This window comes from Benincasa hispida, chromosome 4, assembly GCF_027475165.1.
Source record: "Benincasa hispida cultivar pf3 chromosome 4, pf3_genome.v1.1, whole genome shotgun sequence".
Classification (NCBI taxonomy): domain Eukaryota; kingdom Viridiplantae; phylum Streptophyta; class Magnoliopsida; order Cucurbitales; family Cucurbitaceae; genus Benincasa; species Benincasa hispida.
In genome coordinates this window covers 59533465-59560285 of record NC_143481.1, presented here as the reverse complement: position 1 = coordinate 59560285, position 26821 = coordinate 59533465, and the positions used below count along the sequence as shown (strand labels likewise).

General features: G+C 37.3%; 1 protein-coding gene across 1 annotated transcript; it reads left to right on the top strand.

Moving 5' to 3' along the window:
* The first annotated feature begins 12297 nt into the window (after positions 1-12297).
* Positions 12298-14807, top strand: LOC120076269 (uncharacterized). Its single transcript, XM_090313257.1, has 7 exons — positions 12298-12453; positions 12495-12674; positions 12830-12968; positions 13258-13573; positions 13667-13922; positions 14043-14259; positions 14581-14807. The coding sequence occupies exons 1-7, from the start codon at positions 12298-12300 to the stop codon at positions 14805-14807; spliced, it is 1491 nt and encodes a 496-aa protein (XP_090169383.1).
* Positions 14808-26821: the final 12014 nt, after the last annotated feature.

Below are 26821 nucleotides of genomic sequence, written 5' to 3'. Positions count from 1 at the left end.
ACGATAGACATTGGAATTTGGAAAAAGCCTTTCAACACAAAATCAAGAAATTAAAAGGGAAATTTTTGGATTGTCAATGGTTCTTCTCAAGCATTCTCCTCGGCTTACTAGGGTTTGCATTCTCGTCAACAAAACTTGTACAATCTGTGAGGTTATTAGTACACTGGTGGTACTGGTAAATAGTTCACACCTAATGAGCTATCAAACACTATCGTGCCTCATGTTTTCAAATAAAGATAACAAACAAGCATAACATTCAATCACATGCCAAAATATTTACCATGTAAAACAACAAAAATTATAATCCTAAAGAAAACTATAACAACAATCATGCCATGATACGCAATTGACGAGCCCATAAAGCCCCATGCCCGATATCAATTAACCAACGACCAAAATCGCGTCAATAGGGATAGGCTCCAACCACACTTCCCAACCCTAGAGGCTACAATCAACTAAGGTGATATCAACTCCCATTCAATTTTGAGCAATACGGGTTGACTATGGAATTAGGAAGAAACCAAGGACCCAAGATTAAGAAAAGAGGCAAGTTTGGAAAGCAATTCAGAGGAGTCAGTGTTGGTCGAGCGTTGCAATGCTGCTCCTTGATGCTACAGACCCGAGAGCAATTTGGAATAGGACAGTGTTGCAACGCTTCTTGTAGCGTTGCAACGATACGACTTCTACGCATGGTTGGCATGACGCCAGCGTTGCAATGCTATGAGCATGATAACAGTGTTGCACCACCAGAAAAGAGAGAGAAAAAGGTAGAGCCAATTTTGAGTGATTTTAGTTCGTACAAAAGCCAAATTACAATAGTTCTGATCGTTTTTGGTGGAAAACTTAAGATTTTGGTTAAGAGTTGATCCAAGATCGTCTTTGGGTTGTTCGTGATGGGAAGATTGATCATGATTGTGCTATTTCGTTGAAGAACAACACGAGATTCGTGGCGAGAGTCAAGGAGATCGTGATTGAGATGCGAACCTAATGAAAGGAGTTCATTCTTCTACGTTAATTTACTTTTTGCTTTAATGATTGATTATTTGTGGAATTTTGTTATCGAAATCATGTGTGGCTAAACTCTATTATTCTAGTGTGTTTGTGGATTTTAGGGAATGTTACTTTGAATACTAAATTTACAGTTGATTGATTTTGCATGAAATTCTAAATTATTTGTGTTTAATGCTTTTGATTAACTGGCCATTAATTGAATAAATCTAAGTTAATTAGATGTCTCGAGAGAGAGAGTTTAATTCGTTGGACCCAATAATTTAGATCGTTATTCGACATTGCATGAGAATGAATTTAGAGTAATAAGGGGTGCAATTGAAGGATCTTAATGCTGTAACTATACAAGCGATAGAAGAGATTCGAGTCGATGGGTAGTTATTAGGAGGGTTTGAGCTCAGAGAGGATTTTCTGATTTTAGAACTTCTAGCCTCAATCTATCAATTTCAATCAATTGCATGTCATATTCATTGAATTCCCTAAATTAAACAACACTCTGGAATCTTTTTGCTCTGAATTTGTTCTTATGTGTGTGATTGAGTTTTCATTAGTCATAGTTATAGATAAAAATCATCTTTTGAGTTCCTTGAATAAAACTAACAAAGAATTATGATGGCTAAGTTTAGGAAAATTTTGCTCACGTCGGTCCCTAAGAACGATACTCTATTTGGGATTTATTACTTCGATTGTGTACGCTTGTGTACCGCATCAATATACTAACTTCCTTAAACCCCTTAAAGTCTAAATTTTTCATGTCCAAATCCGAAATTGTGTTGTTGATAATAAAATCAACATCAACTTTTTCCACAATTGATTCATTACCACAAGCATTCAAATCTAAAATATCTTCACACATTTTCACATCAGAGAGAAAGAGATTGGGAATAATAGGATCAGTATGGCAAATAATATCTTCCTCGGAGATAAAATCGTCAGATACATCTTTGTCAAAACTATTTTTACCACCATCTGAACCATCATAACTCACAATCGTTTGATCAATCAAACCGCTATCAACATTCATTTTCTTAAGCACATTCAAATAAGTGTGTCGATTTATAGTAGTAACACTAGCAGATACATCAATAGAAGTAATGTCATCCTTTAACACAATCTCAGAATAATCAATGAACTGACTAGTTGAAACAGTTGGGTTTTATGTTCTAAAACTCGCAGTTTGTAAAATGATAAACATTTTCTATAATCAATATACTTATTATTGATTTCATAAATTGTATGAAAGTCTAAATCCAATAAACTAAGACCCATGACTATTGTATGAGTACTTGAACTTTATGTGAAGACATAAGAGTGGATCAGGTTCGAGTAAATAGTCAAAATGATCTATGATGCATGAATAAGGTTGGGTACCTTATTCTGGTAACACCATTGGATGCGGCCTATTCTGTAGTTGTTACAAAGTGTTGTAAAGTGTTACATACCATGATCTATGATGGTTATCTGTGTCTCTCAAGAACCCTCTCAGTTCCACATCAGAACCTTGTAAAAGAAACTACAAAGTGATTCTAATTAAAAGAGATGAGTTAAGAAATAAGCTTTATAAGACTACCACCTTGAGCACCACAAAAGGTTGAAAGAGGGCAATAAATTGGGGTGGCTCTTTGCCTTGAAATATACGACCCTGCCAAAAGAAAAAAACATATGATAAGGAAATTCCCAAAGATAGAAACTATTTATCACGTATACTTTATGTGTATGGTACCTAAACAGGCCTCTCTTTCAGCGAGTTGGACATTGTATTCGTCAACCGTGTAGCCATCTTTTGATCTTCCTAAGGTTTGAAATAATTGAAAATGGTTTAACAGCAATAAACACATATTTTTATGTACAAATGCACTTAAATATGTCATGATATGAAAATGTAAGGAATGAGAAAACATCCCTACACTTGTTTACAAGCAATTATTCTTTTACAGGAATCAAGAGTACTTTCATTAGATCAAGGAAACCATCTTCCATTATTCTCTTTCTTAGAGAATCAACACTAGTTATTCAACTGAATTGGTAAGTGTACCACCACATTCCAAGTTTAAGTATGTAACTTACAATGTTAGATTTTTCTCAAAATAAACCCTAAATGCTAACTAACCTCGATACTATCCTTTCCAAACCAAGAGCACAAGAAATAATCTTCTTTCCTCTCACTAGAGTGGTAGGTGTAAAGAATGATATAACAATCTCCACTATAAGATTTACCAATATCCTCTGCAAGCAATGGAGTTTTGGCACTGCCATTGATTCGCCATACCTAGAGAATGACCGATTAAACAATCAAAACTAATCTAACCATTTCAAACAACCAAAACTGGTATCATCTAAACCTCCATTTTCCCACCTCCCTCCAACAACAGTGGAACTTCCTCATTCACTGGTGCACTTTTTGTTAATCCCTTGAGATCGAGACCTTGTTGCTTCAATAGAGCTGTTTACAAAAAGAGTACCATTTTGAATAATAATTAAAGCAAGCAGAATAAAAAAACTCATTTTATCAATTAGATGTGGTAACTACCAACTATTTTCCTCTTCCTTCCTCAACACCTGTAGTCACTGATCCAACTGGCCAGGACTCGAAGTTGAACTTAAAAAAATGTGTTTCATAGCCTTATATAACCCGAGTCACACGAGTTGCCTTTGGCCTATTCTAGCTGGCAATAAATTCCTGAATATAAAGTATTGTTTGATAAATCCTGTCCATAACTTTAATTACTTGAAAGTTTGGCATAGAAAGTTACCTTAGCTACTTGAATTGTTGCTTTTCGCTCCTCTACTTGCATCACTCTTCCAACCCAAACAAATATTTCAGCACCATAGTCCAAGAGATAACACTTATTATTTTCCAGTATGCTTAGGCTAACAACTACCCACATCCAAATTGCTAGATTTCTCCCAACTACAGTAGTAAACTTCCAGTACACAGTAAAAACACATCAAATGAGATACACCAAATCACAGTAAAAATTACCTTCTCAAATGTCTCCTTAATTGCTTTATCACTCAGCTTCTCACTCCTACTTTTCTTAAGGATGTTATCATAAAAGGTAGCAAGTAATTATGCACTAGAACTTCAAGTAATTCAACAAATGTATCATATACAACAAACCATTAATCATCAAATTTCAAAGGCCATAAAAATGCCAAAATCTAGGAGCAAAGAGACATATTGGAGTGAAACCATAACTGGCTTTCATTGAGACATTTACACAAACAGTTGAGAGGCGTAAACATAAGAACAAAAATTTCATGTCAAAACACATAAGGTAACAACATGCCTCCAATATTGAGACATTTTCTTTACAAGTTCACAAGGTTCTCAACCTCCTTCTCACAAAATCTCACCAATGCTTGATTTCTACCATATAATCCTAAACCATATCTCAGGTTAAAACACATAAAGTAACAACATGCCTCTAACATAATCATATGCATAACCAAACATTCTCAACAAGTCAACAAAGTCATATGTACCATATCACTTAATAACTCATTCACACGTAAGCTATTACACTACTACATGACATCACAACATGCTATTATTTAGCCAAAACACATGATTCAAGATGATCAATATGTAGCCATAAATAATATACAAATTACAATAGAAGCCCGAAACATGCTAGCACACAACAAATAGACTCCAGAAGTGGAAAATGGTGTTTGTTTCAATGGATTGGACCTGTCTACGATCTCCTCCTCTGAAACAGTCTTATTAAAGTTGTATAAACTTTTCTTTTGGTTGTGTGTATTCTCTTTTCATAATGACAGTGATTTTGAACCATTCAATCTAAATTTGAATGGAAATTGGTTTTCTTTGTGAGGGGAAATTAATTTGAATCCAAATTTATTTTGTGGGAAATACTTTTTGACTAGAGAGAGAAATAGAGAATAAGTTGAGCCATGATAAATTCTCTGCTTAATTGATTACAGTAGATTCTTTACTTAGGACACTCTTCACCTTTTTTTCCCTTCTTTCTCTTTTCCTTTTCTTATAACATCTTTTCAAAGGAGAAAAAAAATAGATATCTCGTCTCTATCAATTAGCTTTAAAAATTGGAAGGACAGTATCTATATCAACATATAATAAAGTGAGGCACTCTTAAAGCTAACAAAGATGATATCTATCCATGAAGTTTTAAAGAAAAATATCAAAATACCTAAATCGTGTGAACGATCGACGACATGAAGAACGATCGACGGACGACGAGGGAAGAAAGTTGATAACGAAGAGAAGGAGTGACGACGATTTAGGGTTATATTATTTAGTGTTGGCGCGAAAGGTAAAGAAGAGAAGGAGCCGCGATTTAGGGTTATATTATTTAATAAAATAAGAAAAGAAAAAAAAAACATTACACCTTTAATGTCGGTTTTAAACCGACATTAAAACCCATCCTCAATGTCGGTTTAAAACCGACATTAAAGATCCATTTTTTTTAAACCGACATTATACATCCGATTTCACTTTTTTCATCTGACATTAAAGCTCGAATTTCTTCTAGTGATAATATATCAATAGTAAGGGAGTGCAACTATGGGCTTTAGTGGAGTGACCCATTAGTTAACGAATGGGGATTGATCTGGTCTAATGAGTTTAGTCAATTAATCTCGGATTGTTGGAACCGATTTGTAGGTCCGTGAGGTTCCTCTACTACCTCGTAACGGACTAGCTCTAGAATAGCGTGATAAGTTAATTTGAAACATTCAAATTAGAATTAAGGGAATTAGTAATTATATGAGATATAATTATGTGTTTAATTTAAGAATTAAACGGAATAGGTGTATTTATATATTTAAATATGATTTAAATATATAAAGATGGATATGTGTAAAAATTAATTTAATATTTGATATTAAATTAATTAAGTTTTAATTAAAATTAATTTATGAAATTAATTTTATTTTTCAATTTTAAAATCAAAATGATTTTTATAATCAAGTTTTGATTTTTGAGATAAAATTGAAAAATAGAAAAACAAAACACTAAAATGGAAAAATCATGTTTTCCATTATCCATCTCTTCGCTTGCTCACACAAAAGCCATCTTCTTTGCTTTATCCTACTCCAAGCATGAGCTGCAACTCATGCAATTCTCTCCCTTACATGTTGATCTGCAATATAATGAAGAGTTTGGAGTAAAATTCGGGCATGCAATCAAGAGAGATTTTTAGAGAAAATCCAGGTTGAAGAAAGGGTTCTTCAACAAGATTGTTACTGTGATCTAATCTCCTTCATCCCTTGATTCAAGCTTGTTTTGAGTCCCACAACTCAACCTAGAGCACCAAGAGAATAGTGGGGAAGATCTTGAGGTGGTCTGCAACAAGATTTGGAGAAGATTACAGCTGGAGATCAAGCTTTGAAGAAGTTTTACAAGAGGTATGTCTTGAAACTCACTTGTTTTTTGCAAGAGCATGCTTTATATTTTGCCAAAATTAGTGAATTAGAGTGCTTAGATGATCCTTGTACTTCTGCTATTGCTGATACAATCCTACAGAAACAACATCAATAACTTTATTAACCTCAGTAACACAAACGATGTCAGCAGAAGCATTATCAATAAGAAACACGACATTCTGTATAACATTCTAAAAAAAGCAGGATCAATATTATCTTGGGAATCAATGATAGCAGCAACAGAAGCAGTGAATTCAAGTTTATCAACAGTCAAAGACATATCATTCACAATATTTTAAGAGGAGACAACAGGCACATGGCTAACATTTTTAACGCTTCTGGTTAGAATAACATATTCAACAACAATATTAAGAGACATAATGACTTTACCTAAAGATTCAACAAAAGCACCATTATCAATAATTCCATCACACAACATATGAGGCTTAACAAGTGTCTCAGCAGCCACAATATGATCCATCAGGGTTTCAACAGATGGAACATGGTCAATATAATTCACATAATTAATCTCAGTACTCCAATGACAAGCTTTGTTGGGACAACAATATGAACAACACAAGTTAACACAATAGTTTTGGCAGGAACAATATTATCAATAATAAAGGAAACAAGCATATCAACATTCTCATCAGTGGGTTCAATAGGCGTAATAATCAAAACATCAAATAACTCAGCATGATCAACAATAGACACGGATTCTATCCCAGTGTTATCAACATTATTCATAATTTTATCATCATTCTCGAGTTTATTTTCTTCAGTAAACACAAGTAAGTCAAGAAAAGCCAAATTTTTAGACATCTCAATAGAAAAATAAGATTTAGTAGTAGATGTGTATCCTTCAAGATCTTTAGTGGAAATAGATGCCTGATATGATGTATCCATAGACACATACTTGGTGAACTCAATGACATGACTTATGAGGTATTTCATTGTCAGGACAATCCATTTAACATCATGCCTTCCCTTCTTAGATTTATTATGTATCGTAGACTCACCACTGAAAGAAAAAGAAAGACATCGCACTTGAACATGATGAAAAATGACCCTTCTTGAAACCTTTTTCTTATTTACTAATCTATTAACCATTTTACTTTCAGAAGCTTGAGTATCTTGACAAGAATTCACCCTAGAGACAAAAAGTAGAAATATGCACAATTGAGGGCAACCTAAATAAAGAACTAATCATCTCAGTATATTTCATATTCACAATCGAGATTTCCTACTTATAAAAGCTAACTTGACTCACTTTGACTTTCTTTGATCATATATCTTTAGTTGCTATAAGGCAGTTCTCATTTCAAGCTCAGTTTTGTATGTGTTTGACAGAATGTTCCACCATCTTCTAAGATATCCTTCTAAAAGCTATATCCTATAAATTTGAAAAACAATCAACTTTCCTTTTGACTTCTTGAAAAACAAAAGATGTTTCAGTTCGTACTCATGATGCACTTGACTGTTGTTGGAATATCATAGAAATATACTATAATCACTACTTGGAGCCCATTTTTGTCTCAAAGGCACAATTAGCCATAATATAACTAGTGCCACCAAATGGATAAAAATATTTAACATTATTAGAATTATTAGAATTCCTTCCCCTCCATATTTCAACATTTGGGCATACACACCTTGACTCAAGAGCAAGGCAATTGGAAACATGATAACTAGTACATTGCATCATACTAAGAGTCATCTCTTTAAGAGTATTAGTCTTAACTTGACTATTCCATTTTTCTGGGGAAAGACCACAACATCATTGTGCATAGGATTGTTAAAACATGGTTAACAAAATTAAAAGTCCACAAGTAATAGTTATCAGATGAGCGCATACCTGACATGACAGCCACGTTGTCTTTGTTGGTCACCAAATATTTATCTTTTGAGAAGCATATAGCAAAACCCTGATCATATAACTTACTTATCCTAATTAGGTTTTTTGTTAACCCTTCTACAAGAATGACATCCTTTAATGTTGGAAGACTAGGGTACAATAGTTGTCCTTTTCTCAGTACTTTCCCTTTTGCTCAATCTCCAAAAGTAATATGACCAGAACTGCATGGCAACACATTGGTGTCAAATGACTTTTCGCCAGTCATGTGATGAGAACATCCACTATCAAAGTACCACTTTTCTCCAGTCATGGTGTACACTTAAGCTCAATAGACAATGTGCTAACTAAATATGCGCTTCTATCACAAGTTTACTTGTGACTTGCTAAGTATAACAAGATCAGAAGTTTCTCGGAATGATCCAAGGTTGAACACAGAGAATTTGTAATTGAAATATTTGCACAATATTATGTTTTGCGGCAAAAACTAACAATCTACGATAAAGGGAGAAATCATGTGATAAAAACTACGTTATGTCTATATAAATAAACTAAAAGCAGATGGAAACTAGATCTGAGAATGCTGTGATAATCAGTAGCTTTTAACGTGTGTGAAAATGAATGGAGAAGATAGGGTTTTGAGAAAGCCAATATCAAGTCCTTAAGTTGACATCAAGAGTAATTTAGGACTGCATCATCCGTTCATCGCACACATCTCAATGGCCAGCCGTATCTATCATATCTCTATGATGCATGAATGATGTTGCGTTAGTTGTAAGGTTATTTTTGTCCCTAGAACCACTTCTTACTTTGCTTAGTGAGTTCCAAAAATACTTATCCTCTCGGGCAGTTGGTTATAACTACTTGACTCTATGAGTGATCATAAGCAAGCATTTTCATAGCCTTACACTAAGCAAAAAAGGTTAACTCTTTAAACTCTCAACTTAGCTCATGTTATTGAACTTCCCCTTTACCTCGTAGAGGATTAGTTACTCATGGAAATAAAGGAAAAGATGGTAAAAAGAAAGAAGACAATGGATGTAGTCATGATGGATAGAAATATATATATAAGGCTAGAATTGTCGATTATAAATGAAATAATTTCTTAGATCGAAATGTAATACAACTGTTAGCTCTAAAAAGAGCTAAGTTTATGGCCTTAACTTTCCTATATTTGGGTAGTTCTTGTGCTTTATTTGTCTTATTTTGTAGGAGAATTGACCCCATGGAGCAAGTATGTTGCAAGGATGAAGAGTCAAGCGAAAATAAAGGAAAAATCGAGAGTCAAATGTATCAAATCGAGCTGAGATGACAAAGGACGATTATTCCATATTTCAACATTGCAACACTCTTCATAAGCCTAAGTCCAACGCTCATTCGATGCTAGGAACAGTAGCATCAGGTGAAGGGGCAGTGTTGCGTCACAACGCTCCAGAGTTAGATCATCGCCACCACTGCAATGCCATCTGACGCTTGACTCCAATGTACCAAATCGAGCTGAAATGATAAAGGACGATTATGCCATATTTCAACATTGCAACAATCTTCATAAGCCTAAGTCCAACGCTCATTCGACACTAGGAACAGTAGCATCGGGTATAGGGGCAGTGTTGCGTCACAACGCTCTGGAGTTAGATCATTGCCACTGCTGCAACGCCGTCTGACGCTTGACTCTAATGCTAAGGGACAAAATACTCAATTTGCAACACTCCTTTAAAGCGTTGCAACACTACGAAGATTGACGAAAGTTCAACGTGGCGCATGCCAACCCAGCGTCAGAGGGAGTGCTGTGACGCCTCCTTGACACTCTTCAATTTTCATCGCAGCACTGCAAGAAGCCTATAAATAGGACGTTCGTGTCAAGCCTTCAAGAAACACCCTAAATACAATTCAGAATAGAGAAAAATTCAAGAGTTAGTCTGATTTTTGGAGCCACTGAAGTCGAATTGCTGAGCAACTGTCGCCGTAGTCAGCCTTGATTCTTTTTCGATCATTGTAACTTTGATATGCCTTTTAGAGGCTAGGTAATTTTCTTGGGATAATTTATATGTCTTGATTCTTGATGGTTTACTACTTAAATTTAATCAATTGTTGTGAACCATTTGGGTGGATTTGTTTTAATATTAATAGAGTTTCTTTGAATTTTTTTTGACAAATTAATTTATTGAAATTCTTGTATGCAAAATCGTTCTAGCCTATGCATTATTGATTGATAAGTTGCACATATTAGGATCGCATATTTAGGGTCTAGACTTTTTTCTAGCCAAACTCATGTATGCCCTAGTATAATTTTTTCCAATAAATCATGCTATAAGATATGACTTTTCTGGCTTGTAGCATGTCTCAACAATTGAACCCTTTCTTAATGCTTTTCAGTTTTAACTTATATGTCACTAAGAAGGAAAAGTTTTAACTTGAATTAGTGTTGGCTTAGATTTTTATCAAAATTGGCTAACTGGGCTATTAGAATTTCTAATAGGCTGAGGGGTTCACAAGATTGGTAAAATTAACTAGTGCCTAATGATAGAAAATAAAAAGCATAAAAACTAATCCCAAGGTTTTTCCATCAATTTGATTCATCCCTTTTCTGTGCTAATTCTTGTTTTTCTATGTTTGTTAGTCAATTAACTTTACAAAAACACAAAACCATCAAAACCCTTTTTCACGTGGAATTCATAAATTATCCTAGCTGATTCAACAGTCTCTCAGTGGATTCGAGCCCAATCTTACCGCTTTACTGCGTTTGTGGTACAAATCTTGGATCGGTGAAAATAAGTTACCCTTGCTCGTGCCGAAGGTGGTTACAATGATGCCAGTCCTAGATCCCGAACAAATTGACGTCGTTGCTAGGGAGACTTGGCAATCAGCCTAGGAAAATTTTTGGATTTCTTTAAAAAAAAAAGGTGTGTGTTGCTTCCCTTTGGTTATAACCCGACACTCTTGGAGGGCAGATTTCATTTTTTTTTTTTTGCAGATATCGACTAAGAGGAGAGGAGAACCTGAAGGAGGCGTAGAGAAGAAATCTCAGAAGAAAGAAATCCAGAAGTTGCTGACAACATAATGATGGGAGAGAAGTTCGTGAGAAAACCCTAAGGGAGCTGGTAGAGCTTGACATGGACCAACAACCTTTGTGCATCGTATTTCCACCTACCAAGACCATTTGAACTCAAATTGAGACTGATCAATCTATTGCCAACCTTTAGAGGGAATGCAGGGGAGAACCCCCACAAACACATCAAGGACTTCCATATGGTTTGTGTAAGCATGAGACCCCATGGAGTCACAGAAGAGCAATTGAACCTTAGGGCATTTCCTTTTTCATTATAAGATGGTGCCAAGGATTGGTTGTACTACTTTGCTTTAGGGTCAATCACTACTTGGAATGAGCTGAAAAAGAAATTTCTTGAAAAAAAATTTCTGGATTCTAGAGCCCATTCTATAATGAAGGATATTTATGGTATAAAACAATTTATGGGTGAGCCTTTGTCTGAATATTGGGAATGATATAAACGCTTATGTGCTAGCTTTCCCCATCACCAGATTTCTAACCAATTACTGATTCAGTACTTTTATAGTGGTTTGCTTACCAATGATAGGAACTTAATTGACTCAGTAGCTGGAGATGCTCTTGCTGATAAGATGGCGACCCAGGAACTGATCTCACACATGGCGAAGAAAAACCAAAATTTTGGAACTAGGGTCACTAAATCTGATTTAATTATTAATTATGAGGTTAAGGAATTAAAAACTAAAATTTCTAACTTAACTTCTCTTGTGACACAGATGGCGTAGGGAGGAGTCCCTTAGGTAAAAGCTTGTGGGGCCTATGGAATATTAGGACACGCATATGAAGCATGTCCTCAAGCCTAAGTCAACGTAGTGAGGGTTACTAAAGGAAGTATGACCCTCATTCCCCAGTATACAATCCAGGCAAGCATGATCACCCTAGCCTCAAATGCAGAGGTCAAGGCCAAGGACTAGGGCATGACAGTTCTAATCATTTCAATCAACTGTCATCATCTTCCTCATGTATGTCTTTAGAAGACATTGCCAAATCTTTGGCTGACAATTACCTTAAATTTCAACAGGAAATTCGGCAGCTGCAAAAGGACTCTCTCCAGTTATCAAAGGACACCAAGGCTTATCAACAAGAAACCAGGGCGAGCATGGCCAACCTAGGCACACAGGTCACACAATTAGTTGTTACAGTGAGTCGAATAAATAAAAGGGTTCGGGGAAGCTGCCTGCCCAACCAGACCATGCCAATTTGATTGCCATCACATTCAGAAGTGGTAAGAAGCTCCCATCACCAACGACCTCTTCAGACAGCCCACCTTTACCTGGTAAGTCCAACGAAGAAGCTAAGAATAATGAGGGTAAATCTGAGGCATACTCATCTACCCCTAAGGTAAGTACTCTTCCTTCACCTTCTATTGAACCTTATATTCCTAAAGCTCCGTTTCCTAGTAGACTAGCAAGACCAAAACAAGAACATAGGAACGAGGAGTTAATTGAGATGTTCAAAAAGGTTCAAATAAACATTCGTCTCTTGAATACAATCAGCAAATTCCCATGTATGCTAAATTCCTCAGAGAGCTGTGCACCGAAAAGAGGATAGGTAAGGATAAAGAAAGGGTTATGGTAAGTAAGAATATATCGGCTCTCCCAAAACATAATATGCCTGGAAAATGCCAAGATCCAGGTATGTTCACTTTACCCTGCATTATTGGTAATAGAGTCATCTGCCATGCCATGCTAGATCTAGGAGTCTATATTAATGTCATGCCCTATCATGTTTATGAGGATCTAAAATTGAATGATTTACAAAAAATTGCTGTGTGCATAAAATTAGCTGATAGATCTTATATCTAGCCCTTAGGGGATAGTAGAGGATGTACTGCTGCAAGTTCAAGACTTGATTTCCTAGTTGATTTCTATATTATTGAAAATTGATGAAATTTCTTCTCCTTCTTCCTCTATAATTTTTTTAGGAAGGCCCTTCATGAAATCTGCCAAGACAAAAATGGATGTAGACAAGGGCTATCTATCTGTAGAATTTAATGGGGAAGTTGTTTCTTTTAACATGTATGATGCCATGAAGTTTCCTGAGGAATATCTATCCTTGTTTTTGATTGAGGCGCATAATTTTATAGATGATATTGTGTTGCATGATGGTGATAATAATTCTGACGTGTTGATTGCTCCATGTATTGATCTGGATTTGCATGATTCCCATGATTTATCTCTTTCTACTGTTGATGTTAGCAACATAGAGGAATCTTCTTTTGATTTTGATATTCTTGATTTGTAAGTACAAGGGACCGAGCTGAAGGCTCTCCCTAGCCACTTGAAATATGTATACTTGGGCGAAGAGAACACCCTTCCAGTCATACTCTCTAGGGAGTTGACGCTTGCCCAAGAGGAATCCCTAGTTGAGACCCCGAAGACTTACAAGGAGGCCATTGGGTGGACTCTTGATGATCTCAAGGGAGTGAGCCCTTCCCTTTGCATTTATAGGATAACTCTAGAGGAAGGAGCCAAGCCCACAGTCCAACCCCTCATAAGGCTCAACCTCAACTTGAAAGACGTCATTCTTAAGGAAATTATCAAGTTCAATGAAGTCGAAATTATTTACCTAGTTCCTGATAGAAAATGGGTAAGTCCTATTCAAGTAGTTTAAAAAATGACCGACATGACAATTTTAGAGAAAGACAAGGGTGCAATGGTGCCGATGTGCATATAAAATGAGTGGAAAATGTGCATCGATTTCCGAAAGCTCAATGAGGTAACCAAGAAGGACCACTTTCCTATACCTTTTCTAGATCAGATGGTGGAACGACTCGCAGGAAAACCATTCTTTTGTTTTCTTGTTGGGTTCTCTGGATTCTACCAAATCCCCATCACACAAGAAGATCAGAAAAAGACCATATTCACCTGCACTTATGGGACCTATGCCTTCAAGAAGATGGCATTTGGGCTTTGCAACACCCTAGGTACGTTCCACAGGTGTATGATGAGTATATTTTTTGATTTTATAGAAAAGTGCATAGAGATGTTTATGGACAATTTGATGGTTTATAGAGATTCTTTCAAGGATTGTTTGCATAATCTTAGCTTAGTATTAAAACGTTGCATTGAGGCTAACCTGGTATCGAATTATGAAAAATTTCATTTTATGGCTTCTCATGGGATTGTTTTAGGACATCTAGTTTCTGCAAGGGGGATTGAGGTAAACAAAGTTAAGATAAATGTTATTGTTAACCACCCCTACCATATATGTGTTAAGGAGATTCGTTCTTTTCTTGGTACCGCAGGTTTCTACAGGCGTTTCAACAAGGATTTTTTGAAGTTGGCACTAGCGCTATCAACATTGCTACAGAAGGATGTTTCATTTAATTTTGACAAGGAGTGTCAGGAGGACTTTGGCACTTTGAAAGAGAAGGTGACCACCACCCTAATTCTGCAACCTCTAAGATGTGATGTACCATTTGAGATCATGTGCGATGCTAGTAATCTAGCAGTGGGAGCGGTCCGAGGATAACGGGTCGACAAGAAGAGTCACGTCATATGTTTTGCGTCAAGGGCCCTAAAGTCTACCCAGATTAATTACACCACGACTGAGAAAGAATTATCAGCTATCGTTTTTGCTTTAGATAATTCCGTTCTAACATTCTTGGCTTTCTTGTTACTATCCTTACTGATCACTCTACTCTCAGGTACCTGATGACCAAGAAGGAGTCAAAACCCCGACTTGTGCATTAGAAATATATATATAAAATTAAAAGTGTTGATCACAAATGAAATGATTTCTTAAATTGAAATGTAATACAACTGTTAGCTCTAAAAAAGAGCTAACTTAATGGCCTTAACTTTCCTATATTTGGGAAATTCATGTACTTTATTTGTCTTATTTTGTAGGAGAATTGATCCCATAGAGCAAGTACGTGGCAAAGATGAAGAATCAAATAAAAAGGAAGGAAAAACTAGGAGTCAAACACACCCAATCGAGCTGAGATGATAAACGACGATTCTGTCATGTTTTAGCATTGCAACGCTCTTCATAAGCCTTAGTCCAACACTTATTCGACACTGAGAGGAAGTAGCATCCGATGTAGGACGCTGCCCCAAGCATCACAACGCTCCAAAGTTAGATCATCACCACCCTATAATGTTGTCTGACACTTGACTCTAACACTAAGGGACAAAATACTCAGTGTTGCAACGCTTCTTCAGCGCGTTGCGACGCTACGAAAATTGACAGAAGTTCAACACTGCGTGCGTGCAACCAGCATCAGGGGGAGCATTGTGACACCTCCTTAACGCTTTTCAATTTGTGTAGCAGTGTTGCAACGCTATTTCCAAGCGTTGCAACGCTACGAGAAGCCTATCGGGTCCAGCCTTCAAGACACACCCTCAACATGATTTAGAATAAAGAAAAATTCAAGAGTTAGTATGGTTTTGGGAGACATTGAAGTCGAATTGCTGAGTAACTGTCGCCATAGTCAGCCTTGATTCTCTTTCGATCATTGTAATTCTGATATGCCTTTTAGAGGCTAAGTAATGTTTTTGGGATAATTTGTATGTCTTGATTCTTGAAGATTTACTAGTTAAATTTAATCAACTATTGTGAACTCTTTGGGTGGATTTGTTTTAATATTAATAGAGTTTCTTTGATTTTTTCTGAGAAATTAATTTATTGAAATTCTTGTATGCAAAATCATTCTAGTCTATGCATTATTGATTTATTAAGTTGCATGTATTAGGATCGCATGTTTAGGGTCTAGACTTTTTCCTGGCCAAACTCATGTATGCCCTACTATAATCTTTCCCAATACATCATGCTATAAGATATGGCTTTTCCGACTTGTAGTATGTCTAAAAAATTGAATTCTTTCTTAATGCTTTTCAGTTTTAACTTGTATGTTGTTAAGAAGGAAAATTTTTAATCTGAATTAGTGCTGGTTTGGATTTTTATCAAACTTGGCTAATTAGGCTATTAAAATTTCTAATAGGTTGAGGTTTACAAGATTGGTAAAATTACCTAGTGCCTAATGATAGAAAATAAAAAGCATAGAAATTAATCCCAAGATTTTTTCATCAATTTGATTCAACCCTTTTATGTGCTAATTCTTGTTTTTCTCTCTTTGTTTGTCAATTTACTTTACAAAAACACAAAACAATCAAAACCCCATTTCACGTGGAATTCATAAATTATCCTAGCTGATTCAACAATCTTTTTGTGGATTCCACCCCGATCTTTCCACTTTACTGCGTATGTGGTACAAGTCTTGGATCAGTGAAAATAAGTTACCTTTGCTCGGACCAGGGGCGGTTACAACGATGCCAGTCCCAGAACCCGAACAACAATTGATAAAGATGAGAAACAAAATGAATGAAAAGTTGTTTTCATCAATCACTTGCTTCAAATAGGTGGTTGTCAAGGCTACTGGTGTTTGATGGCAGAATGAGGTAGAGAGGCTTTCTCAAGCTCTACTCCGATGAGATTTCGGTTGTCACTCGGAGGGAATGGTAGAGATGAAAGATTTTCAGAAAATAATCTCTTTCTATTCTTCGTTTGTGATTACAGAAATTTATCTGAAGTGGAGAGATCAGGCAAAATCTGAATCCTTTGTCTTCTGAGTCATGGCTCTATATATAGAGCCATCCACTGATTGCTTTAGTAATCCCGCTCATGGAAAGTCACCATCATTGATAAGGTAGGTGAGAATCTCAGAGTTGTCATCATGATCATCCTTTTGAAGCTAAGGTAGAATATCCACTTGGTCAGCAAGGGTTTTGAATGTATTTAACGAAAGTATCATTTTAAGCATGAATTTCTAGTAAGATTAACGCATATTCTTCTTTTCTAACCTCGTTATTCTAAGTAAAAGACTACAAAATACCTGTATTTCTACAAGTTATCACACCCCTAAATTTAGAATAATGTTTGTTCTTAAGCATATCTTATACTAAGGAAATTTAGGCTTACTCTACACTTCTAATCTACACTGGCTAACTTCTCAGAATGCTTCTTCCTTGCACTCTTTTTTTCGAGCTACATGACTTTCTTAAGCCTTGTCACTTTTTTAAGGAAATATTTTATGAGTTTAAATCCAGCAAACCTATGGTAAAAAACCTTCTACTCATTTCAAATACTTTTGTATTCCTTTTATGATGCATTTGTAAAAGAATTTTCGAAAGGCTTGCGATTACTTATTTGAATTGTAGACAATGCGTTGAACTTGGTTACACCCTTCATTTTGGCTTTTCCCCACGGGTGTCATGCGAACATCTAACTATGGTTATGTGCCAATTTTAACTTAACTCTTATCTTAGCTAAGTTTTTTTTTTTGCCAGACATTGGAGTTGATGTTATTTGTTACTCATTAAATTGTGCTGATCTAGGTTACCTACCTTCGTTTTGACTCACCTTCACGGGTGTCATGCGAAGTATCCAACTATGAGCGAGTGCTCTTCACAACTTAACTCTTATCAGGTTGGGGTTTTCCCTTGCGCTGATAGCAGAGTTTATTATTAGAGTTTTTTTTTAATAGATGATGATTGTAAATGAAATTTGTAAAATAAACACATCTTCTCAGACCTCTCCCACCCCTAATTTTTTTAGAGTGACAAGGTTCTCATTTCTTAAAAACTGAAAACAAAATTAGTCAAAAATTTTCTAAAAAAGGTTTGAGTAGAGGCTTGTGTGCATACAATCTTAGATTGGCAATCTTTAAAGAAGTTACTAAGACTAAGTAAGTTTTGTGGCAATTAGAGAGTGAACTTAGTAAAGTAGCATAAGTATCATCATGGTCGTTAATCTGTCAATGCATAAAAAGACATAAAGCAAAGAAGAATTTTAAAAGGATAAAACATAAAAGATAACAAGGAAAGGATAGAAGAAGAAGGCAAAATAAGTGGCACATCAAATATGAATTCATGCATTAATTAGAAGATGTGTTAAAATACAAAGGAACAACAATAAATTACAAAAGAGATGAAGAAAAATTAATTCCAGAAGTCCAAAATCCAAACAACAACACCCCCAAATGTATGATTGCGCCGAAGGATCATCATTTTTTGGTGCATTAGGCACAGGGTTTTGTTTATCAGAAAAATGCAAAGGTTGGCGAAGATGAGGGGAAATGGTTGGGCCATGAAGGTAGGCGATTAGGAAATAGAAGTACTCATAGTTCCGCTCTGTTTTCATGCATTGGAATTGGCAGAGGATTGCTATGTTGCATTGTACATTGATGAGGGATTGGCGGATGGGTGCTAGTTGAGCTTGGAACTCTTGGGCAATAAAGAGCTTAAGTTCATGGAGGTTGATGGCTAAAATAGGTGGTGGTAATGGATGGGTCATGAAAGTTGGACAAAGGAGGAGGCAGAGGTGATTTCTCTTTGGATGGTGGGGAAATGGTTTGATGCAGCGATTTGGAAGGTGAGTGATGCCGTGATGGAGAGGGAGATGGGGAATTGATGGGAGCATTATTATTTTGATTGGTAGGAGGAGGAAGTTTGTCAAAGGCTTTAGGCATAGGAGATAAAAGGTTTAAGGGACTAGTTGGGGGGGAGGGGGGGGGGGGGACATAGGATTTGCAGTGGTGGAAGAGACTGGATGTGCTCTTCAGGGTCTCTGCGAAAATCTCTATATACTTGGCAAAGGATCTTGCCCATTTGGCTCTTAGAGGCTATGCAGAATTTAGGTCAATTAGGATAGGGCACTTGGGGCCTGCGACTAGTTCGGGGTAGTGCGGGGAATTTTGCAATAGAATCCACAGTATCTTATTGGTGATCACCCTGTGCACTTCTACGATGGGCTTGTCTTCAATGCCAACGTCTCTGCAAAGGAAAAGGCTAGTAGCGATCCATGGGAAGAAGAGCTGACCCCGAGGCTTGCCAAAATCCCTTTGATCTGCTTTGCAATGAACAAAATCTTCCAAAATCTTGATAACGCTAGTGCCAAAAATTCTTGTTTCCTTCTTTCTTCCTCTTATTCTTCTTCTCGTTCTCTGACCATCGCATCAATGAACACTATGATGTGCTCATCTTCTTCTTGTTTCCTTTTCACCTCCGCTTCTTTTACCACATTGCATGACAAACCTCCTCTTGGTGCAACCTTTTTACTAAATCTTCAGAGGCAATAATCAGGCAGGCTTTTTTCTTTAACTCCACCTTTCTCTTCTTCTCCTTCTTGTTCTGTTCTTTTTCCAACTTAATGCACTCAGCTATCCGTGCATTAGCCAGGTCCACAGAAGACTTTGGCAAAGTGATCATTGGACTAGTCACTTGTTCATCAACCGTTGGCCTAGTAGCCAATCATTTCTTTCTTTGACTTTTTAACTGACGAACTAGAGGTCTGTTTGTCGTATAATTGCCTTCTTCTTCATCCTTAAGTGTGGCCACGGATGCGGCAACCCATTTGTTAGGGAGCTTTTCATCACCAATGGGTCTTCTAAACTTACGGTGGTAGACTGTCCCTCAATCATCAGGCATTCAACTTTGCGCCGGCGTCGTTCCACCTTCCCCATCCATTTTTCTTATTTTTTCTTTGTTTCTTCTCTTCCTTCCTCTTTTCTTTCTCCTCTCTCTCTTTTGCTTCCCTTTCTTTCTATTTCCTTTCTTTCTCAGCCTTCTCCCACTCTTCTTTTTTCTTTGTGACCATCTCCCCCATCACGTCTCTAATGAATCCCTCATTGGATTTCACTGGTGCTTTCTCCTTAGAATCCATGATCGAAAGGGTTTCCCTTTGCGATACCACCACAACATCTGTTTGGCTTTCTTCTTGCTGCATAGGCTGGTTAATTACTTTGGCTTTAGTTAACCCCCCATCCTTCTTTATATTGCTCAAAATGCTCCCAAAAAATTCCCTATCATCCTTTCTTTGAAGTTCACTCACAATGGGAAGCTTGGGTGCGACCACTTCAGATCTGATGGCATGGACTCTCTCCTTGCATGGTCCTTCATGGTTGACAGAAGATGATAAAGCAATAGGAAATGACTTTGGTTTCTGAGTGATGGTTTTTGGATGGATGGTGGTTAGGGAAGTTTAGGCTGGATGAGAGCTCGTTAGCTTGCGGCTAAGAACGTCGCGTCCCTTATCGAAATGAGGCTGCTTGCTGGCAGAGCTAAAGAACCTGGCTGGTCGAATTGACTTCCAACACTTTTAGAGATGGGCTTTGAGTTGCTAGGTTTCTGGGAAGCCATAGAATTCGACGAGAAAAGGGTAAAAAACTTAAGAAGAAGGTGATCAGAGATTGTGGGGAAGGTTAGTGCTCGAAAAGGTTGAAGGGTTTAGGGTTTAGGGTTTAGATGAAGGTGATAAAGATTGAAATAGCGAATGGGCAGGGTTTTTATAGGCGTTGGGCTTGGGAAACACAAACGACAAGGGTAATGATGCCAATTACTGACATCCCATTAAATGTAGGTTAGATGAAAGGACGTTTCTTCTGGCGGTGCACTCAATGGCCCTCGGGAATTCAACCTAAGAAACCTTACACATTCCATGAGTTTAGCTTGACTAATCTTAAAATTATCACATAGTGTTCAACATTATTGCATATGTCAAGCAATTGCAACATTCATCAATTATCGCATAGACAAGAATTCAATTCCGAATATAGTCAAGTCAAGAAATCAAGAAAATAGCAAAAATCAAACAAAGAAAATCAAGTAGTTATCTAGAAAGCATAGTTAAGATAGAGAAGAAATCCCTGAAAAGATTAAAGTGAGATCATCATAGAGGGTCTTCAACACGGGCGATCAAGCTTGCCTGCCTAGGTCAATGGTTTCCTTATCTCAATCAATTGAGCATCCATAATATGGCTTCACATGTTGACCATTGACCTTAAAGGAATTTTTGCCATCTTCATTCACCAACTCCACGACTCCATGAGGGAAAACTTTTTGCACCATGAATGGGCCAGATCACCGACACTTAAGCTTTCTTGGAAAAAGACGAAGACGAAAGTTAAAAAATAACACTCATTGGCCAATAAAAAGTTATTTCTTCAAAAACTTGGTCACCGTGAACGCATCATTCTTCGGACAAGAGATTGCCTCCACCTATTTGGAGACATAATTGACTGCCACCAAGGTGTACTGATGACCAGAAGAAGCTGGGAAGGGACCCATGAAGTCAATTCCCCACCCATCAAACAGTTCTACTTTCAGGATGGAAGTCTGTGGTATCTCATTTTTGTTTGATATGATGCCCGTTCTTTGACACCGATCATAGTTGACGGCATGGGCGCAAACATATTTGAACAATGTGGGCTAGAAGTAGCTGCATTGGAGAACCTTAGTAGCGGTCCTCTGCAATCCTCGAAAGGATTAGACATATAATGATCATTAAATGATCAGTATATATCACTACCTTTGTCCTACCAGATATTGTCTGAATTTATTGATGGCAAACACTATGACTAACATTTCTTTCTTCGTAGTTTTATAAATCTCTTGGGAATCATTCAAGGTTTTACTGGCATAAAAGATTGGATGCAGGATTCTTTCCTTATGTTGACCCAACACAGCTCCTACCGCATAATTTCTTGCATTACACATCAACTCAAAAGGTTCTGACCAATCTAGCGTCACCAGGATGGGCACAGAGATAAGCACATTTCTAAGCGTGTTGAATGCCTGAGTGTAAACATTATCAAAGATGTAGGTTTTTCGGCATCCTAGAGCATACTAAAGGTCTGGCAATTTAGGAGAAACATTTAATGAATCTCCAATAGAATTCGATGTGCCTAAAAAAACTTCTTAATGTTTTGATATTCACAGGTGCTGGTAGCTTGCCGATTGCGTCAATATTCGCCTGATCCACGTCTAATTCTGCCTTGAAAATTTTGTGTCTCAACACAATGCCCTCGGTAACCATTAAATGACATTTTTCCCAGTTAAGGATGGGGTTGGTTTCCTCACATCTCTTCAGTATGTTTTCTATGTTGGAGAGGCAGTCATTGTATGAATTATCGAAGATGGAAAAGTCATCCATAAAAACATCCATGGACTGTTCCAGAAAATCCAAAAATATAGCCATCATACATCGTTGGAAAGTCCCAGGTGCATTGCGGAGCCTAAAGGGCATGCGTCGGAAGGCAAAGGTGCCAAAGGGGCACGTGAGTGTCGTCTTTTCCAGATCCTCAAGCGCTATCACAATCTGGTTATACCCAGAGTGCCCATCCAAAAAGTAGAAAAATTCATTCCCTACAAGTCTATCTAACATCTGATCAATAAAGGGTAAAGGGAAATGATCCTTCTTAGCCGTCTGATTCAATTTGCAATAGTCCAAATAGATCTGCCACCCGGTGACAATTCTAGTGAGGATCAATTCATTTTTTTTGTTGGCCACAACCATCATACCACCTTTCTTAGGCACGGATTATACTGGGCTTATCCACCTGCTATCAAAGATCGAATAAATGACTCTAGCATCGAGCCATTTAATTATCTTTTTCTTCACTAGTTCACACATAGATGGGTTAAGCGTGCTCTACCTCTCAATGGAGCCTTCTTTTCCTTCCTTTATCCCGATTTTGTGTATGAAATACGAAGGAATGATCCCTCGGATGTCTACTAGAGTCCAGCCAATGGACTTCGTATACTTCTTCAACACCTGCTACAGGGCCACGTCATCCTTTGCTTTTAATGTGGCAGAGATAATGATGGGTAGAGTTTCATTATCGCCTAAGTATGCATACTTAAGATGCGCAGGTAAAGCCTTTAGCTCTAAGATAGGGGGTCTTCTAAGGACGGTTTAATTCTTGCTACTTCTCTTTCATGCATATTAAAGGATTTAAAGTAAGAGTTAGATTTCATCACGACATGGACTTCCTCCATAGCAAAGTCACTTCCTTCTTCTTTTTTCAATTCCTCTTTCAACACTTCCCAACAACCAATTCCCATATCATTGATGCGCTGGCATGTTTCCAGTTCATCTGAGTACTTTAATGCGTTAAACACATCTAATTTAACTTGTTGATCATCCACATGGATGGTCAGTTCGCCTTTTTACACATCGATCAACGCACGTCCAATGGACAGGAATGGGCACCCAAGGATGATGAGAATGTCAGTGTCAGTCTCATAATCCAAGATAATTAAATCGGCAAGGAAGATGAATTTATCAACTTGAACAAGCACATCCTCAATCATCCCTTCAGAGTATGCTATGGATCTACCAGCGAGCTATCGGGTCACTGCGATGGGCCTGGCCTCACCAATTCCCAACTTTTTAAAGATAGATAATGGCATCAGGTTGATGCTTGCACCCTAAATCACATAATGCATGGCTGACTTCCTTGCCTCCAATAGAACAAGGTAGAGGGAAGCTTCATGGATTCTTCATTTTTGCAGGGATGTTATTCTTAAACAATGAACTGCACTCATGATTTTAGCACAACAATTTCAAATTCGCCTAGCCTGCGTTTATTTGATAGAATGTCCTTCAGGAACATCACATAGTGCGACATTTGTCCGAGAGCTTCAAAGAGGGGAATGTTGATGTGAAGCTATTTTAATACATCCAAAAATCTCTTGAACTATCGACTTTCATCCTTTTTTTTTTTTTTTTATTCTGCATGGAAAAGGAGGCGGCACTTGCAAGACTTTGCTAGCTTAGTTTTTCTCTTTTGCCACATCAGATGTCTGTGACAAAGGTTCCGGACTTGTTGTTTGAGAGGAGTTCATATCATGAAATTTCATATTAGTTGGAGTGTGGTCAGAGGGTTGAAAAGAAGTAGTTGGAAGATTTTTGGTAAATTCATGGTTATTGGGTCTGTTTGTAGTAGTTGAAAATTCAATTTCTTGTCTTGCTAGAGTCTGTGGTTTTGTTGATCTAGCTTCTCGGGTTTTAGCTGTCGGATTGGTCATTATTCTTCCACTGTGTAGTGTCACAGCTTGACATTGCTCCTTACCATTTCCATGTGGAGCCTCAGTGTTACTAGGCAGAGTGCCTAGTTGCCTGTTCTTTAGATCATCAATGATTTGCCCTACTTGAACTTTTAGGTTCCATATTGAGGAAACTTGTGACTGGATCAATGCATCGTTCTTCTGAATGTATTCCTTTAGAAGCATCTCTAATGACGACGATGCGTTAGAACTTGACTCATGGTTGTGATTATAATGAGAATAGTTTTGATTATGCTGGTGGCCCTGGTTGTACTAATTAAATCTAGGTGGATGCCCTCTGTGTGCTTGTTGCTCATGTACATTTTTATGTCTAGACTGCTCTTGATTTCCTCCCCAAGAGAAGTTGGGTGATTCTTCCAACTAGGATTATATGTATTGCTAAACGGGTTATCATGAATGGAGAAAACAACATGATGGTCATACGGGAAAACTTCAACAAAGTGAGGTTCTTCGCATTGTACACAACTTACCGCCGCAATCTGAGTCATATTGTTAAGCTGAGTAGCCTTCTTGTTCAAAGAACCTTTTTTTATGGCCATGGTTTGCAGAAGGGAAGTGGCAGTAGCCATCTGGGCAGTTAACGAACTCACTGCATTTGACTGCATAATTACTCCTTCCATCTTGTGTCTATCAGCATTCCAGTTTCCGTATCCATCATCCATCCAATCATCAGTATTTCTTGAAATCTATCCAAGATTGCCTTAGCCTCGGTGTAAGTCTTGTCCATAAAGCCTCCTACAACAGAGATATTAGCCACCAATTACGAAGCTCTATTCAACCCATTATAAAAAGTCTCCATCAGTACGCAGTCAGGGATGCGTATGTGCGAGCAGTTACAAACTAGATACCTAAATCTGACCCATGTGGCACTCAAATTTTCTGAGTCTCTTTGATCAAAATTCACGATGCGTTGCCGTCTCCTTGCATTAACAACTGGAGGGAAGAACTTCTTCATAAATCGTTCAACTAGCTGATCCCAAGACATAATCTCATTTGGCTCCAAGGAATAGGCCCATTTCTTGGCCTCATCGCGAAGAGTGTAAGAGAAAAGAGAGAGCCTGATTCCCTCCAGTGTTACACCAAGAATAGAGAATGTATTACACATTTCTACAAAGCTTGTTAGGTGGGCATGGGGATCTCACCCTGTATCCCTCTAAACTGCCCGGTAGTTTGAATCATCTGAAGCATAACTGGCTTAATCTCAAACCTTGCATTCTCTTCGATGGTTGGCTGCATAATACCAAGTGAAAAATTGTATTGATTTGAGGCTGCATAGTTTCTCATGGGAATGTTGTGGTCTACGGCCAGAAAAGTAGGATCCTGCTGACTTTGCTCGAATAATCCGTTTCCTCTGGCCTGGTTATTTTGGTTGTTGTTGTTTGCCATATTCCTTTTTCTTCTATTTCTTATTTGTCGACGATGAAAAGTTCTTTCGATCTCAGGCTCAATATTGAATTCAGGTTCAGTATCCGTACTAATATACTGTTTGCTACTTGTCGTTTAAGACAACAATTCACCTAAAATCAAAATGGTGCTTGCAAAAAAACAAAAGAAAACAATCAATTAGTTGCCAATTCCCCGACAATGACGCCAAAAACTTGTTGCTTTTTAAATCCTGTTGTGTTGAACTTGTGTGATCTAATGTACAGTTAAGCTTAATGAACAATGCATTAACTAAATGTGTGCTAATTTATACAAGTATGCGCTCTTATCACAAGTTTTCTTGTGACTTGCCAAGTATAACAAGGTCACAAGTTTCTCGAAATGATCCAAGGTAGAACACGAGGAATTTGTAACTGAAAGATTTGCACGGTAGTGTGTTTTGTGGCGAAAACTAACAATGTACAATAAAGGGAGAAATCATGCGATAAAGACTACGTTATGTTTATCTAAACAAACTAAGAGCATATGGAAACTAGGTCTGAGAATGCTATGATAATTAGTAGCTTTTCACGTGTGTGAAAATGAATGGAGAAGACAGGGTTTTGGGGAAGCCAATATCAAGTACTTAAGTTGACATTAAGAGTAATCCAGGACTACATCATCCGTTCATCACACACCTCTCAATGGCCAGCCACATCTGTCAATATCTCTATGCAGCATGAATGATGTTGCGTTAGTCGTAAGGTTATTTCTATCTCTTGAACCACTTCTTACTTATCTTAGTGAATTCCAAAACTACTTATCCTCTCGGGCAGTTGGTTATAGCTACTTGACTCTATGAGTGATCATAGGCAAGCATTTTTGTAGCCTCACACTAAGCAAATAAGATTAACTCTTTGAACTCTCAACTTAGCTCATAATATCAAACTTTCCCTTTACCCCATAGAGAATTAGTTACTCGTGGCAATAAAGGAAAAGATGGTTTTAAAAAAAGAAGACAATGGATGTAGTCATGATGCGTAGAAATATATGTATAGAGCTAGAAATGTCAATTACAAATAAAATAATTTCTTAGTTCGAAATGTCATACAACTAATAAAGATGAGAAACAAAATGAATGAAAAACTGTTTTCAGCAATCTATTGCTTTAAACAGGTGATTGTCAAGGCTATTGGTGTTTGATAGCAGAATGAGGTGGAGATGCTCTCTCAAACTCTACTTCGATGAGATTCCGGTGGTCACTCGGAGGGAATGGTG